This window comes from Chiroxiphia lanceolata, chromosome 8, assembly GCF_009829145.1.
Source record: "Chiroxiphia lanceolata isolate bChiLan1 chromosome 8, bChiLan1.pri, whole genome shotgun sequence".
Taxonomy (NCBI): Eukaryota; Metazoa; Chordata; class Aves; order Passeriformes; family Pipridae; genus Chiroxiphia; species Chiroxiphia lanceolata.
Genome location: NC_045644.1, coordinates 14,095,467 through 14,111,424, shown reverse-complemented (window position 1 = coordinate 14,111,424; position 15,958 = coordinate 14,095,467). Strand labels below are relative to the sequence as shown.

The 15,958-nt window shown below is 46.8% G+C and overlaps 1 protein-coding gene across 2 annotated transcripts in view; it reads left to right on the top strand.

Moving 5' to 3' along the window:
• Window positions 1-15,632, top strand: part of FBXW4 (F-box and WD repeat domain containing 4) — a 61,548-nt gene extending 45,916 nt beyond the window's left edge. The window contains exons 6-9 of one of the 2 annotated variants that reach the window (XM_032695203.1): window positions 458-523; window positions 14,182-14,322; window positions 14,479-14,620; window positions 14,868-15,632. In XM_032695203.1, the coding sequence (XP_032551094.1) occupies window positions 458-523; window positions 14,182-14,322; window positions 14,479-14,620; window positions 14,868-14,984 (466 nt within the window). In that variant the 3' untranslated portion in view covers window positions 14,985-15,632. The remainder of the gene's footprint in view (window positions 1-457; window positions 524-14,181; window positions 14,323-14,478; window positions 14,621-14,867) is intronic. The other variant, XM_032695204.1, reaches the window with a different exon arrangement.
• The last annotated feature ends 326 nt before the right edge of the window (window positions 15,633-15,958 follow it).

The following is a 15,958-nucleotide window of genomic DNA, read 5'->3' as shown; positions in this document are numbered from 1 at the left end:
ATGCTGCAGCCAATTCATGATTGTGCTTGAAAGTTGTCAACAAACAGAAGAAAGGTGTGAAGTAGGAAGTAACAGGGAATTTTCCATGGGGTCTTTCTGCAGCTTACAGCACTAATAGTGTATGAAACATGCTGAGTACTGTACTGACTTGTTTGAAGATGTCATTGCAATTTACGGCTGTTACTGTCAGGTTTTCCCACAAATGCATCTTTGTGTCCTGCCAATTCTCTGCAGTTGTGACCTGCTGCATCTGGGAAGCTCAGCTACTAAGAGCTCTGGAGCACCTCTGCCTTTGCTGCTGCCTGTCCCTTGTGAAATGTTGTGGGACACGCTGAGATAGTCTCGAACCAGAATTCGAAGTCTGTCTTGTAACCTGTTTTCTGTCTTGCTCATGTACTGTTTCTTCAGAACATGAGGATTAGTAAGTGGTTTTTGTTTGCTTGTTTTTTTTAAACAGCTCATTTGTGACGGGGACAGCCTGCTGTGGACACACCTCACCTCTGAGAATCTGGGACCTTGAAAGGTGAGTGAGCTTCCAGGTTACAGGAAGGGACTTCAGGAGAAAAGTGAATAACATTGAGAAATGCGATACTGGAAATGCTGCAAAATCATTCCTTTAGTTCATGTAGGCAAGGGATGTTTAAACTGGAGATTTGTGACAGAGTGGGGGACAGAACAAACTGGTATGGAAAGGTGTATATGGTTCTGGTTCAGTAGGGAGCAACTTGACTTTTCTTCCCAGCTTTTCCAGTTGATGGCACAGCCATCATGATTTCTTCCCATTACCCCTGTACAGTCAGAATATACCCATTACACCTTCCTTTCAATCTGTCTCTGATACCTCAGCCTGAGCCAGAGGGGTGAGGAAGGTGATACCTATTCTCCCATCACCCCCTTCTCTGTCGTGCTCAGAAGCCAGAGGCAAACACAGGCTCTACAGTCATCTTGTCTTGGCTGGCAATTCTGGTAGCTCAGAGAGGTGAAGTGTGGGCAGGTTATCTGTGGAAGTGACTTAGGCATGTTGTCTTCTCTCTGTCGTAATAAGCACTGAGGAGGTTAATTGCTGTGGCCTCGGATTTGGGGCCTTTGAGTAGTTCCTTTTTGGGGAAGGTGCTGACCTTAACAACTGGGGAAATGTTGATCTCAAATCTTGACGTGAGACTCAACTGCTGACAAATTTGAAACTCTCAGCCTGGGGGTCTTTGTGTGGTGATGGACAGGTAGCAAATATTTGGCAGGATTATTGGAACGGCAGCTCAGCTTTCCGGGACTGGTATGCTCTGGGTAGGAGTGGCACAGCACAGATTATCCAAAGGAGTGCCGTGAGGATTGAGGTGAGCAATGGCAGAAAGGGCCTGAGGGGTGTGAGCAGAGCTGTATTTGGGGAAAGGAGGTGGAGGAGGATTGGTGCAGGTCTCAGGGCAAGTCTGAGACCAAATGCCTTCTAATCTATAGTTTAAATAGATTAGATTATCTAAGTCAGCTGTATCAAATACAAATTTAAACCAGTTGTTTTTTCTCTGAAGTAACAAAATTACCTTGCAAACAATGCATCCTACAAAGGATAAGATGGAGCAGGGAAGAGAGCGCCAGTGCATTGAGCTAATGGTGCGTGATTCTTAGTGACCCAGTCCAACAGTGCTTTGGAGTACCCCAGAAAGATGGAGGCTGTGCTGTGATACCCCTGCCCTTCAAGTCTTCTGGCTGTTCTTGAATAGAGGCATCTGCCAGCAGTGAGGAGATGGGCAACCCTCTCCCTCCTGCCCCAGCTGTTCTGACAGCCATTCCCAGGGAAGCCTGAAGAGATAATAAAGCTGTGTAGAAAATAGGATTAAGGTAATGAACAAGCACAACGGAGTTTGATCTTTCAATAACATAAAAGCCTGAGTGACAGGCAAATAAAAAAGCCAAGGCAACCTAGGCCACTGGGCCTCTGTTGCAATGGCTGGAGCGTCAAACTTATTTTTCCCTCTTCACCTGTCACAGCTGGAATGCACCATGCCACTGGGTCTTTTCCTCTCCAGGGACCTCTGTGAGCCGGTGGACTCATCAGCATGTGCAGGGCAGGAGACTGAATAGGGAGCATGGCTGGGAAACTATCACGTGAAGCTTGATGTGATCATTCATAGTGAGGGAGTACAGAGCTATCCTTCCGAGTCTTGCCTCTCCATAAACTGTTCTTCTTCCCAGCAGAGCTTTTGATCCATCTTCAAAGGCTCCGGTGGCTGCCAGAAGCAATCTCATAGGAAATGCTATCTCTTCCTTTGAGGCTTTTGCATGTTGTCTACCTGGTCAGACTCCAGAAGTGAGAGTGTGGCATGAAAACTTGAAATCTTAGAGGCACTCAGGACTTAAAAACTCCTTCTGTGCCCGATGTGTCCTAATAACATCTGGCAGACAGAGCCAAGCTCTCTGAGTTTGCTGCTTACCCCTTCCTTGTGGTCACAAAGGCCCGGAGGTTGACCCACAGAGGCTGAACATGGCAAGGACATGATCTTTAAGTGCAGAATGTGGGTAACTTCTGTCAAAAAAATTATGCAAGGTAGAATGATGCTTAAGATGTGTTCTTTAAAACCACAGGATCCTTAGCACCACTGAGATGTTTAGTACTGTCCACAATCAGTTAGTTCAGTTAGCTGGGTTTTCTCTGCATCAGGGGATGTGTAAGTAACAGTGCAGCAGTTTCAGTGCCATTCTCTTCTCTTGAGATAGGTGGTCTCTTTTCCCCAACAGCTGAGAGCTGGAACATACTACAAAAGGATTTAAAGCTTAAATAACCTTTTGTGTACTGATCATCTTAGTTCCATGCCAGATAAGTCCTTGGCTGGTGTTTGTAGCTGTTGGTCATGGTATGTTTCGTTTTTATGACCTTCGCTGTTCCCTGACCCCAGGGCAGCCATTCTCATCCCTCCAGTAGGAAGGGGCGATAATATCTTCACCTGTAAATATGTCTTGTGCTTTGAAAAGGGCTTGGTTGGGTTTGACATCGAGGAAATTTTTAGTGGGGAAAGGAAATGCCTCTTGCTGCATCCCACCCCCACAACTGTCTTTCATTTCTGACTCTGCTGAGATGATGGCGTTGGATCAAAGCCACAACAGGCAGCAACAAGCAATTGTCAAGGGGAGTCTAAAGCAGGGGGATGACTGCGTAATGCCAAGACACTGTCTCTGATGGCTGGAATTCCAGATGCTGCTACACCTGGCCCTTTCTCCTGTAATGAAGGAGGATTTAGGTTTTTTTCTTATGCTTTTGAAGCTGGCTAGCTGCACCTCTGGAGGACATCTCTCATCCCACAGATGCTGCATTGTGCCATCTGATTGCTTCTAGATGTGGGGAAGTTGCTGTGCACTTATTCCCACTCAGGATCAAGGTGTGTGTGTGGAAGGCAGCTGTGAGTAACTTCACTGATTAGAGGCCTGCATGGAAAAGGAGAGCAATGAACAGTGTGGGCTACTGGATACTAACCTGTGTCCTTTCATGAAGTATCGGGCCTTGCTGACTCCTTGGCCTCTTTCAAGTCCCATTGCCTCTCTGTCAGTGAGGGACATGATGGCAGCTGCCCCTCTTACAGGTCAGGTACCTTTCTTTGCTCCCCTTTGCCTTTCTCTATTCTGACTTTCCTATCTCATTTGCCAGTGTGAGTGTGTGGCTCAGCAGAATAGCCACTTAATCGCATGCAAGAGAAAAGGAAATTTTATTCAGATCCTCCTCTTCTTTCTCTTCCTATCACCTTTGGGAGTTTAAACTCCTTGGAAGAGGAGGGTGATGCACCACTGGGGACAGCTCCAAGGCCAACATTTGTTGTTTGCCTGTGGAGAACTGTTGCTTCCCCTCTTACTGGGGTGGTCTGCATGTCATTAGGTGACAAATGCCCCTGCCTCAAGGATCCTTCTCCATAAGGTAGGATACTCCAGAGGTCTCTTTGCAGCATCTCTTGGAGCTATTCTGTCAAGCCTGATATTTGAGGTGGACCAGTGATCTGTCTGGTATGGTAGTGCTCATGCTGTGAGCATTTTGAATGCACAAATCCCACAATGTTCTTTCCTGCGACATGACATGACAGATGCAGGGCATGAGAGCTGTTGTGAAAACTGAACCAAAGTTAGCTGTGCCCTGCAAGCCACCCAGATCCTCTACCTTTTAAATATCCAGTCTTTGTCCAACTCCTCCCCCCTTTTGAAAGCATTTTTGGCAGAGTGGTTTTTTACTTCTTTTTTTTTTTTTTTTTTTTTTTTTTTTAAGAACCCTCTAATTTCTTGTTCGGTTTTTCTCCCTCTCCTGAGCCCTTTGAAAGTGGCTTTATGCCGTCACTGACACCAAACTGACACTTTGCGTTTCCCCACTTCTTATCCCTTTATGGCAACAGATGTTGAAATTTTGTATCCCTTTTATCTGTCCCTCTTTGCCCTCTTCCTGTAATTAGGTTTCCCTTGTTAGCAGTACAAAGTGGCCCGGTTTGCTGCCTGGCCTTTTGAGCCATTGTGTCTGAGCACATTTTTTTCCTCCTCTTTCGGAAGAGTTCCTTCCCCCTTAAGTAATAGGCAGGGTGTGGGCCAAAGCTGTGTCTTTTTCTTGTTTCTTTGTTCTCCATTTATCTCTGCCACCTTTTTCAAAGAGATGGTGGAAAAAAAAATAGAGAGTGCATGGAAGGGGAAGATACAGAGTTGCATTTCTTGACTGTCAGGCCCCTTGCTTTTCAGGTGTTCAAAGCAGGTGCTTTGATGTCTACAAGTTTTGGGGAGGTGGGAGGTAGAGGATTCATGAGAGTGGCTTGGGAGTGGATGAGAAGGGAGATTCAGGTGTATGGCTGGTGCCCTCAGCAGAGGGCTGGGGAAGAGTCTCAGGGTAGCCAGGCAGCTGCTGAGCATGTTAGTAATCTGTTTTGCCTGTAGTGCTATTGCGTTGTCCTCTTTCTCTCCAAGAGCCAGCATGAGCGTTACCATCATAAGCAGCTGGCTGAAGTTTGCTAACATGCTGCTGCTTGATCTCTAGTATATGCTTCCATGGGCCCTTTGATGAGTCACATCTGTCTATGCCATGGGGGGGACAGGAATTGGTTATTGTCTTTCAAATTTCAGCGTATGTTGATCTGCATCCATTTTGGGGCTCTTCAGAGCCTGCTGAGTTAATGTGAGCAATTTTCAACAGAGAGGGAGAGCTTGAAAACTTGGGCTCCCTGTACTGTTCTTAAACAGCAAGTGTAATTTGACAGTGGCAGTATATAGCACTGAACACCCTGGTCAGCTGATCACTGCTGATGCTTTCATGTTAAAATCCAGTCCTTCTTGACTTTGCATCCTGTCATGCTGAGATTTTTTGATTATGTGGAAGTAGACAAGTAAAATGAGAATCTGCAGGTGTAGTTCTTGATTATAAACCTTGCTAAATGTTTTCAATAAAAGCTTTTAATGTAGAAGCTTGACCGAAGATACACAAGCAGACTTGTTAGCATCATGTTCTAAAATAAATTCTGTAGAAGAGCTTTCTCTCCACAGCCTTGAACTCCAAGGTTTATACAGGTTTGACACCCTCTACATAACAAAAGGAGCTGTTGGGTGAAGAGAGCAAATGGGTTCAGAACTGGAGTTGCTAGATTGAAAGGAAAGGTAACTGACTCCAAGAAGTGTGAGGAGTCTGTTTCACCCAGGCATTTAAAATGGATTTGTCCAGTCACAGAGAAGTGGTCGCATATGTCTGGTAACAAGAGAGACAACCAATAGCAAATATTATCCTGGTTCTGATAACAGTTTCACAGGATTTGGGGAGCAGAAGATTAATAATAGCATGCTGTAGATGTGGAATACTCTCTCATGCCCTGCGTTTCTATAGATTCATATGCCAAGCATCTTTTTTTGCCAAGGAAACTCTTCCAGGTTTTGTGGGAAAGAGGTTCCCTACTCCTTTCAGGCTTGGGTTTCTTTCTCAGCATCTCTGCCTTGGCTGAACACAGTTTTAAATCACAACAACCAGTCCAAACCTTGTCCAACAGTGAGCTAAATGGCTTTCTGGGATGTGCTTACATCAGGTGAGTGCAAAATGCAAATGTGTGCCTTCTACTGCTTCCACTCGCTGCAGTAGGGTGATCCACAGGTAGTGCCCTTCCTCAAGTGGCTGCTCATTCTCTTTTCCTTGAGGCTCTCTTCCTTTTTTCTTGTTGTGCTGTTTCCTCAGCCTATCCACAGATTTCTTTGGTTACTCTTTTTAAAGCATCGTATAAGTGATATTCCCACTTATATTTCTTCCTGAAGTTCAAAGGAAAAAAGGTTGGTGAATTGACAGACTGGGGTCTGTCATAAGGGAATTTTTGTCTTCAGGCAAACCCTTTCTTGGCCTGTTCGTATTAAATCAGGAACAACAACTGTCTTTGGATTTCTAATCTGGTCCATGGGAACCATTCCCTCTGCAGTGAGGTAGGTAGAATGGAGAGTCTGGATGTAGATCTGTGGAAAGGGAAAAGCGGGTCCTTCTTCAAGCTGGCAATCCCACTTGCGACTTGACCAGCAAGACTAATGCAGACAAGTCTCCTGTCTTTGGGAATAAATTAATCATTTGATAAGGCAGAAGGAATTTTCTACCCCACTTCAGCAGCTTTGAAATGTAGGTTTTGATTCACTTGCTCTCTGAGACCTTGGATGTCATTGGAGGCAGGATACCAGGCCTATGGCCTGAGCCACTTCTGGAGAAAGTTTGCTGCTGCAGGGAGCCTCTTAAGTAGTGGTCTCTTGGATGACTGTCCCTTTTAGAAGATGCTGTGTTCAGAGCTCAGTCTTGCCTGTGCAATATATTTCCACGGTATGCATATGTTCTCAGAACCTGTTTGGGCCTTGTGGTTCTTTACTGATTTCTGTTTGGGGTTTGTTTTTTGACACTGTGTTTCTGAACTCTCTCACATAAGCTGGGCATCTTCTGCCTTCCTTTTGTTAAGAGGACTCTGGTGCTTCTTAGCATAAATGTAAGACCATTGTAAGAGGAAGAACATACAGGTGTTTACCTTATCTCCCCGTGGCAGTCTTGGCCCTGTTTCACTACAGAGAAGCACAAGGCCAGCTCCTGCCCTTTGGATGTGTGCAGTCCAGGGCATGCTGTGGCCTTTGCACTCTTGTTGAGGTGTATTTATGACAACTTTACAAGGCCCTGAACAATCAGAGAGCGTGGGTGGGGGCTGGACACTCCAAGCGCATCAATCAGTTTCATCCCTCTGAGCCAAAGCAAAAGTAATCTTTATTTTTCCCTGGGTTGAGAGAGAATCAACAGAGACAAGAGAGAAGAATGGGAAGGAGTGAATGAGGAACCCCCTCTGCCACTGGCTAGTGGTAGCTCATTTAAAGAGGTGGCTTTGTTTTGATTTGGACTCTCCATTTTTTTTGTCTCCCCACTAAAGGAGACCTGCAGAGCTCTGTCCAGAAAGGGAGCAATACAGCCGCCTGTTCCCACACAAGTGGGACGAAAGGCTTTGAGAATTCCCTGCTTCTTTTCCTCGCCTCCCTCTTTTTCTCTTCCTCCAAGAAATCACAGTTTGAGAGAATTCCTCCCTACTCCTCCCGTTGGAAAGAAAGACAGAGAAGACATTCTTGAAATTCTTTGCAGAGAAAAGGGGTTAAATGTCTGAATTTGGGGGTCACCATGTTATACAAATTGCAATCTAATCGTTTTTACAAGAACACACGTGTGCTAAGAAAAGGAGCCATGGACAAGAAAGAAAAGGGGATAGACAACCTTTTTTGTCCTATCTTCTTTTTTTTTCCACACAAGGTTTTGGACTATTGTCATGTCCTGTCTCTCTCCCCTCCTCACCCCCGAGAGGGAGAACATTGGTTTTATAGTTAAATTGGTTCGTAAAGCAGAAGGGCTTGGTGCCATTTCTGTTTGTTTTCCCAAATAAAAGCCCCAGCAGGGTCTCTTTTGCACCGTTGTGGCTTTATTTGAAGAAACTGGCTTTTTCCCATAGCCCAGCGTGTCAGTTTATCCTCTGAACTTAACCTTACGGGAACCCGAACAACAAAAACTCACAGGGTCCCAGAGCTGGAAAGGTAAAGAAATTGTATCTTTTTATTGGACCATTTAAAACGTGTGTGGGCCAATTCAGAGAAAGCAGAAGAAAAGAAGGCAAAACTCCCTCTTCTGTCTCTCCCCCAACACAGTCTCAGACCGTCGTTGGTGTCATTACCCCCTACTGCCTCGAGTTCCTCCAGTTGCACTGAAGAATTAGAGAGAGGCATTTGTCCTGAAAATCACTTATAACAGCATCTCTGAGCCATTTTTGAGGTGCTCCCTCAAAATTCCCCAAGCCAATCCCACACCTCCCTGCAGGAATTAGTAGCCTGGTCTAAATGCAGGGGTAGGATAACTCTATGAAGAATGACTTTGCCAAGGATCTATGCTTCTTCCTCTGTACATTACAGATGTTGTTTGATCATGCCTTTCCCTTCTTAGCATAAGTTGTTGTGCATCCCTTCACTGCCTCAGCTGCTGTTACAAAGCACCTGGAAGAGACGAGAGCTCAGCTCTTCCCTTTGGTTTTGGTACACTCTCCAAATTGGTTGACAGAAATTGTGCAAATGCCGTTCCCCAGATAATTATTTTTAAATAGATTTGATTTGTTTTCTTTTCTCTGGTGGATACTCAGATCAAATATCCTAGTGTTTAGAACTTTTTACACTTCTTTTTAAAAGTATGTGATTCCCACCTTTCTTGTTGCAAGTAGTTATTGGGGCTAAAATATTGGTTTAGAGCTCCGTTTGGTTTCTGAATAGTCATCTGCTTATATGCAATGGATTATCCTCTTTGATGGATGATCATGGTTCACAGATGAGGTTTCCAGAGCAAATGACTATGTCCTAAATTTTGCACATCAGTTTTCACCAGATGTTCTGAATTCAGCAGTTTCCTATAATTTGCGTATTTGTATAATATCAATTCTAGTGAATCAGAGTCACCAGAAAGGGAGGGTAGGGAGAAAAGTGTTTATTGTTTTATCCCAGCTTTTGGAGTGTTGTTCTTGTGTATTGGGGACATCTGGACAAGACCTGCAGCAAATGGGCAGGGTGTACAGGGAGGCAGGTGTAGACTTCTTTTGGACTTCCAACCATCAGGAAAATCCTGAGCTTTTACAGTCACACAGATGATCGTGGTGGCTCAGGAGGCTGTATATGACTTTTAACTTTGTGACAGCAACATTCCATGGATTATCTGGAAACTAACCATCTGAGCTCTGCCATGACTGATCCTATTTTGTCTCCATATTAGTGGACTGAGAAGGAATAGAACTTTAAGCTGTTTTTAAAAAGAAGAACAAGAACTTAAAGAAACCAGCCCCTGCTTCTTCCCTTCATTAGTAGTTCACTTTGCTTCCAGGCAAGAAGGCTCCTGTCTTCTGGAGGTATCAGAATAGCAATGCTAATGGCTAGATTTCCAGCATGGAAAGAAAAGAATGAAATGTGGAAATCCTGAAAAAATAGCTTTTTTTAAAAGTCATTTCATAAAGTCTTGTTTTCTGAAGAACATGGAAATTGATGATGAGTCAAAGAATTCTCTATAGTGTCTGAACAAAATGGCTTTCATTTTTGGACTCCTCAGTTTGATACATTTCCCTGGCACACGGACTTTAACATTTTATTCTATCAGCGAGGAGTCCAGAGCCTGGTGCCAACAGCTTTCCTGTGGTAGGGACAAAGTGGGCTGCTGGATTTCCTCTGGCTCTGATCCTTGTAAGCTGGTACCAGAGTATTGCCAATATTATTTTGGTGTGTATAGATGCTTAACAGGAAGTAGGAAGAATTAGGAATATCTGTGAGACTCCTCAGTGCTGGAGGCCTACCTGTAGACACTGCGTTGGCCCAGGTGGTTTGTGGTTAAAGTGCTGAAACAGAGCTCTGGCTCTAGACTGGTCTCTCTGGGAAACCTACACTGTCACGTTTGTGATTCTGCCTCACAGAGCTCCACTGGCGCCGAGGTGTTTCTGTTGGTGTCACCCAGCGCTGGGACTGAACCTGGGCACTATCTGGCTGAGGTTGTTCAGTACAGAAAACAAACAAAGCTCCTACCATATGCACAGGCAACTACCTGGCTTGCCTGGAAAAGGCCTGGGAGTGAAACAGCCTCTACTTGATACTGCTGGAGGGCCATAGCATGGTGCGGAGGTGGTGTGAACCTTCCATGCTCGGTCTTCACAGATGTTTCCTGACTAACCTTCATGGCCCCTAACAAGGAGGGGGCTTCTGAAGGGCTGAGGATCAGCCACCTGGGTTTTGAAAGGTGTTTGGGAGAAAAAGGGACCACAAAGGAAAGGAGAAGGCTGTTCCCTGCTGTGTTTGGCCAGTGCTGTTGATCTCTGTGAGCTGATAAATGAGGTTCAAGATAGTGGTGACATCTCTTTCTGTCCCTCATGGAGTAGGTGTCTTCTGTCCATTTAAGCTGTTAAGCAACACTGGCAATGTGCTGCTGTTTTTCAGTTGCCCATTCATGGGTTATCTTGATCCTTTATGGGTTATTAAGGATTAGCTGTGGATTTTGCTCCCTAGGAAGTGAAAACTGTTGAGGTCTGGGGTTTGAAGGCAGGGAGTATTTGGGATAACAAAGATTGGACAATTTGTGGGCACTAACTTGTGATCCCAAGGCTGGAAGAGTTGTGGTGGCAGGGAGTTCGCTTCTCAGCATGGGCTTAGCGTGTCTGTGTGTGCTGCTGGCTCATAGAGCTAGTCGGGCATGGTGGTAGCTGGTCCAGAGACACCTTAGTCTGCTGAAAAAAGGGGGAAAAACTAGTCATGTTCTGCTTCTTTATCACCTTAAGTATGTCCCTGCTAGAACACTTGGGTGTTTTGGTTTGTGTGCCCAGTGTACAGCCCAGCAGGATTTTTCCCTGCTGTCAGATGGTAAGTGCTTCACTGCAGCAAATAATACCTTGTTTCTGTGAACTGCTGAGGGCTGCTGCATCCAAGGGCTCCACCTCGCAGCTGAGAGGGGCTTTGGCTGACTTGTTCTTGGGACAGGAGAAGTGCACAAATCAACAAACCAGCAATGTAACGTTTAATTTGCTGCAGTAACATGAGAGTATCTGTGCTCCTTCCCTGCCTACAGAGAAAAGCTAATAGTTTTTTTTCCCTCCTTTTTTTCCCACCTTTTCTTTCATTTTTGTTGCCTGGGATGGAAAGGGAAGTGGAGTGGAGGGAGGAAAACTGGTGTGACTCTGCTGGGATGCTTAGGGTACCACTGCAGTGAGGTGTGGAGGCACGGAGGAACACTTGGAGTGAGGCACCTGGGTGGTGTTTAGTGCTGCACAGGAAGCTCTGAAAGCAGGAATCCAGACTCTCTGGTTTCTCCTGTCCCTGTGATGCTGAAATTTTTCACTTGGAGACATTACCAGGCCTCCATTAAAAATTGCTACCATCTTGCAGTGCTGCAGACTGAAATCAGGTCTGGGGAATGGAAGACTTGCTTTAGCGTGGCCAGGTTTGCCCTGGGTGTGATGAGTGCTTGTTTAGAGGTGGGAGGTTTTGAGGAGATCTGCTGTGACCCATTTCAAGAGAAGAGGAAGAGGGGTGGTCCCAGTGAGTAAAATATCCCTGGACATGCTTTGTATCCTGCTACTTTTCCTTAGCACAGTACTCTCTCCCTGAGCTCACTTAGTCCTTTACATATTAAAGGTGTATTAGAAGGGAAAATGGTGGACAGAGGTAGATGTCAGCTAGCAGAATATTCACCAGATGTGCTGCTGTACTGTGTGGCCCATGTGCAGCTGCCTGTCCTGATTTCCTCTCCTGAAGTGCCACGTGCTCAGAACACCAGTCCAGGGGCTACCCTGCAAAACCCCCAAAAAAAGGCAGCAGAATGCCAAAGTGGGGAGAGAGGGGTCCAAGCTGCTGGTGCTGCCTAGGGTTTGCTGGGGTAGCTCATCTCCTGTGACTCTTTGCTCCTGCGTGAGCAACTGGTAGAGGGCTCTGCCAGTTGAGCAGTCTGGCCCCTTATGCAACTCACAGGTAGTCCAAGGATTCTTGTCTGGGAGAACAGCTGACTCCTCCTCTGCTGCATTGTCTTGCAACTCTGGGCCACACATATAACTTGTAGAAAGAAGAAGGTTTTGCAGAAGACTTGAGAGGGGCTGTGTGCATGTCCACCTGTCCTGCTGGCTTTGCAGAACTGCAGATGGAGGGGATTTGTGTGCTTGGAGGGGCAGGGGTGTGCCAGAGCTCAGAGATACGTATCCGTGTCTCACTCCATGGTGGATCTGAGGACCTATCTGTGCCAACCAAGCTCCACAGCTCTTGCTCCCGATGTTGGCACCACAAGTGCTTCAACCTCTCAGCCCACAGACAGGTGCAGAGTTGCTGCTGGGTTAGTTTGCAAGTAACATTCCAAGGGTTAATGTATTGTGAGAAGGTTGCAAAGAGCTGAAGCCTGGAATCCCCTCGATCCCTTGCCTGGAGAAACACAAAGTCCAATAAGCCAGCACCCCTGGATTCGTGTTGGGGGGAATTAATTCATGCACTTGATGTTAAAGCTTGTCCGAGAGGTTTGCAGGGGGGGCCATTGCTAGGGCTGGTTGGCCTCTCTAAATGGTTGCTAGGGCCCTGGCATCAAGGGCCAATGTAGCTGCCCACAGCCACGGTCACGGAGGGAATTACACAGCCACAAAGAAATTGTTATTCTACATAATCTGCTCTTTGGAGAGTGACTGTGGGGAAACAGGCTGGCCCCAGCATGCCGCCAGCTCTGTGATCATAGAAGCGTGCTGGCTGCAAAGATCGGCCAGGGCTCGCCTTCTGATCTGGGGACACCAGGGCTCGAGGCGCTAATCTGCTTTATCAGCGATTTCTCTCTCCTGACACAAAGGTGTTTACTTGTTTTAACATCTCCCAGGACTCTATTTCTCCTTTTGTGTGGTCTTTATCCCCCGACGAGGGCTTTAGCCCAGATTACAGACAGAATTAAGGCATTTGGCGATGTGCCTCAGAGCTGTGTGATGCTGGATCAAGGAGCAGAAAGTAACAAAATAATGGAGGGAGATGCTGGGAGTGACCCCACTGCGGGATCCGTGCTGTCGGCTTTCAGGATTGCTTCATTGTCCTGAGAACCAAGAGCCTGTTGGAGAGGGGTGGCTGTGTGGCAGGGTTTGAAAAGCAGGTGCTTCAAGGTTTATTGTGTCCAGCATTTTTGATGCAGAGGGTGTGAGGAGGAGGAGGAGGAAGAAAAGGAGGTCTTGCAATAGGTGGCCATTTCAAGCAGCTGGGTAGATTGCCCCCTTCATTCCCAAGAGTCTGTCATGGCTGGGTGTTGCTGCCTGCTGGGGCAGGTGCAGTGATACTGGGAATGGGCTGTGACATGTGCCTGATGCAATTTCATATGGTCCAGGGAAGGGGCTCAAGCTTTTTCTTGCAGCCTGGTGGGGTGGGCCCTCACCAGGCACCATCCACATGGTGAGCTGCTGGTTCTGCACATGAACAAGCAGCAGAGTGATACCTCCACAAAGCACCCAGCACAGAGCTTCATGGAGGTCTTGCTTTTGCTCTTTCACTGCAAGCAAGGAATTTAAAAGGAGGAAAGGGTCAAAAAACCCCAAACATCTAGCCTTTGGAAGGTCATCTCCAGAGCCACTTTGGGGTAGTTGCTCTTCACCTGTCACATTCAGTCCCAGATATTATGTTTGCAGAATGAAATGTAACTAGAGGGGGTTGAGGAGAGCAGCCATGGCAGACTGGGTTGGGAAAGTCTAATTTGCTTGTGGATCTGAGCTGTGTGTCAAAGATACAGGGAAATACCTCAGTGAGCAGTATTTTGAAGGATAGAGTATGGGACGGGATTGACCAGGTAAGTGGCTCTTGCAGATTATCTGTAGTTTGACTAAGTTAAGAACTGTCTTCTATAGAAACAGAGCCCCATAATTCAGAATACTGGTCACTTCTCCCAAGGAAAATGATCCCATTCTGCTGGGGGTCAGCTGTGCCTGTTCCTTGCCTTTTTCTCTTAGAGCTATGACTCCAACTGGTCACCCTTCATGACAGTTAGTGGCCCAACCGGTAGCAGAAGCTGGTGGTAGGAGAGGAAAACTGTGCAGGCTTTTGTATTCTGTTGAATCACAGAGATGAGATCTAGAAGACTTCTGTGGTACCATTTGTGCTCTGGCTAGCTGAATTGGAAGGGCTCTTTGCTCTGAATGACTCTTTCCCGGCTGTGTTTCATTGCAGTGGTCAGCTGTTGACCTGTTTAGGGACCGACTTCCACCATGGAGCTGGAGTCCTTGATGTCTTCTATGAAACACCCTCCCTTCTCCTTTCCTGTGGGTATGACACCTACATCCGCTACTGGGACATACGGACCAGCACCAGGTGAGCCAGCCTGCTGCCACCTGAGGCCCTCGTGAGGCTCCTGGACTTCCCTTGTGCAGTGTCTGGGAACTCGACTGTTGCCAAATTAGCTCTTTCAGGCAAATGGGGTGGAGGACTAGAGGCTCAGTCCCACTCTGGTTTGTGTTGCCTTTGCAGGAAGTGCGTCCAGGAGTGGGAAGAGCCCCATGACAGTGCCCTGTACTGCATAAGGAGTGATAAGAACCATATGATTGCCAGTGGCTCTTCTTACTACGGCGTGGTGCGCCTCTGGGACAAGCGACAGACTCAGTGCCTGCAGGTGAGTGCTGGCTGGAGGCTGGGCAGCAGCAGAGCTGTTCTCTGGCAGCCCAATGCCCATGTGTCTTTGCAAAAAGAGAGAGGGGCTGCTGGGCTGTCCTTGGGATGAGCCCACTGTGGGGAACCTAACCTATATATGCAGGGAAAACCTGCTTCCCTCAGGCATCTCAGCCTCGGATCTGTAACACCTGCTGGGGTCTTTAGGCTGACCTCTTCTCTGACAGGTTGATTCTCCTGTTTTCTTGCAGAGCTTTCACCTGTCTTCACCCACCAGCAGCCCAGTATACTGCCTCCGTTTCAGTACCACCCACCTATATGCTGCCCTGGCATCAGCACTGCACGTCCTGGACTTCACGTCCCCCTGAGGGGCACCACAGCTGCTTCTGGTCACCCCAACTCAGCAGAGCTGACACTTGGCTCAGGGAATTGCAGGGCAGGAAAGGTGAGAATGGCCCACAAGGCTTCTGAAGGGACTTTTTTGCCTACCAGAAAGCTACAATGAAGACTGCACAAGAGGGCCAAACTTTCTTAACCTCACCTGCCTGTTAGTGGAAATAAATGGCCAACTGTCCTCTACTCTTTTTATTTTGTGCAAGTTAGGGTTTGTTTTATTAACTGTGTTACTTTTTTTCTTTTTTTTGCCCTCTTACTTTTCCTGTGGATACAGTCTTTGGAGGGCAAGTTGAGCCAGAATGCCCTATCAGCTGTGTGTGCTGGTCAGGCTGAGATCAGCTAAGCTCTGAGCCATTTGAAGCAAGTCTAGGCTATGTGTGGGGTGGACTGATTTGGTGGAAGGGAAAGGTCCCTGGACTGGGGCCCACCTTTCTCGTGAACTTTCTCTCCTGACAGCTGCTTGTGTTGTCCTTCACAGCCAAGAGTAACAACTGAGCTAAAAGGCAGAGCCAGCCCTGCTTTCAGTGTGTGCCTCCCCAAGCTGGCTGTAAGGTCAGGCTGTGCACTTGGCAAGGCTGAAATGGTCATGTTTTGCTAAATAAAACTGAAGGGAAACAAAAGAGATGTATATTTTGTTTCAAGTTCCAAAGGGGCTGCAACATTACCTGCTGATTGCAGGGGCCTGGCTGTGTAGGGGAGGTTGGGTTAAGGTAGATTAGAAGCTGTCTGATAGAGCTCTCTCCCCGGCTAGACCCTGTGACACTGCTGCATTGAAGGTATTCCTGGGATTTTGGATTACCTGTCACTTTTCAAACAAGAATTCAAAAAGTAGGATCTGTGACTCATTTGCTGCCTGCATAATGAAGCAGCAAAACAGACTAGTGCAAACACCTGGATGTGATTTACTGGGATCCTGTAAACACATTCAAGTGGGCTCTGCTCCTTT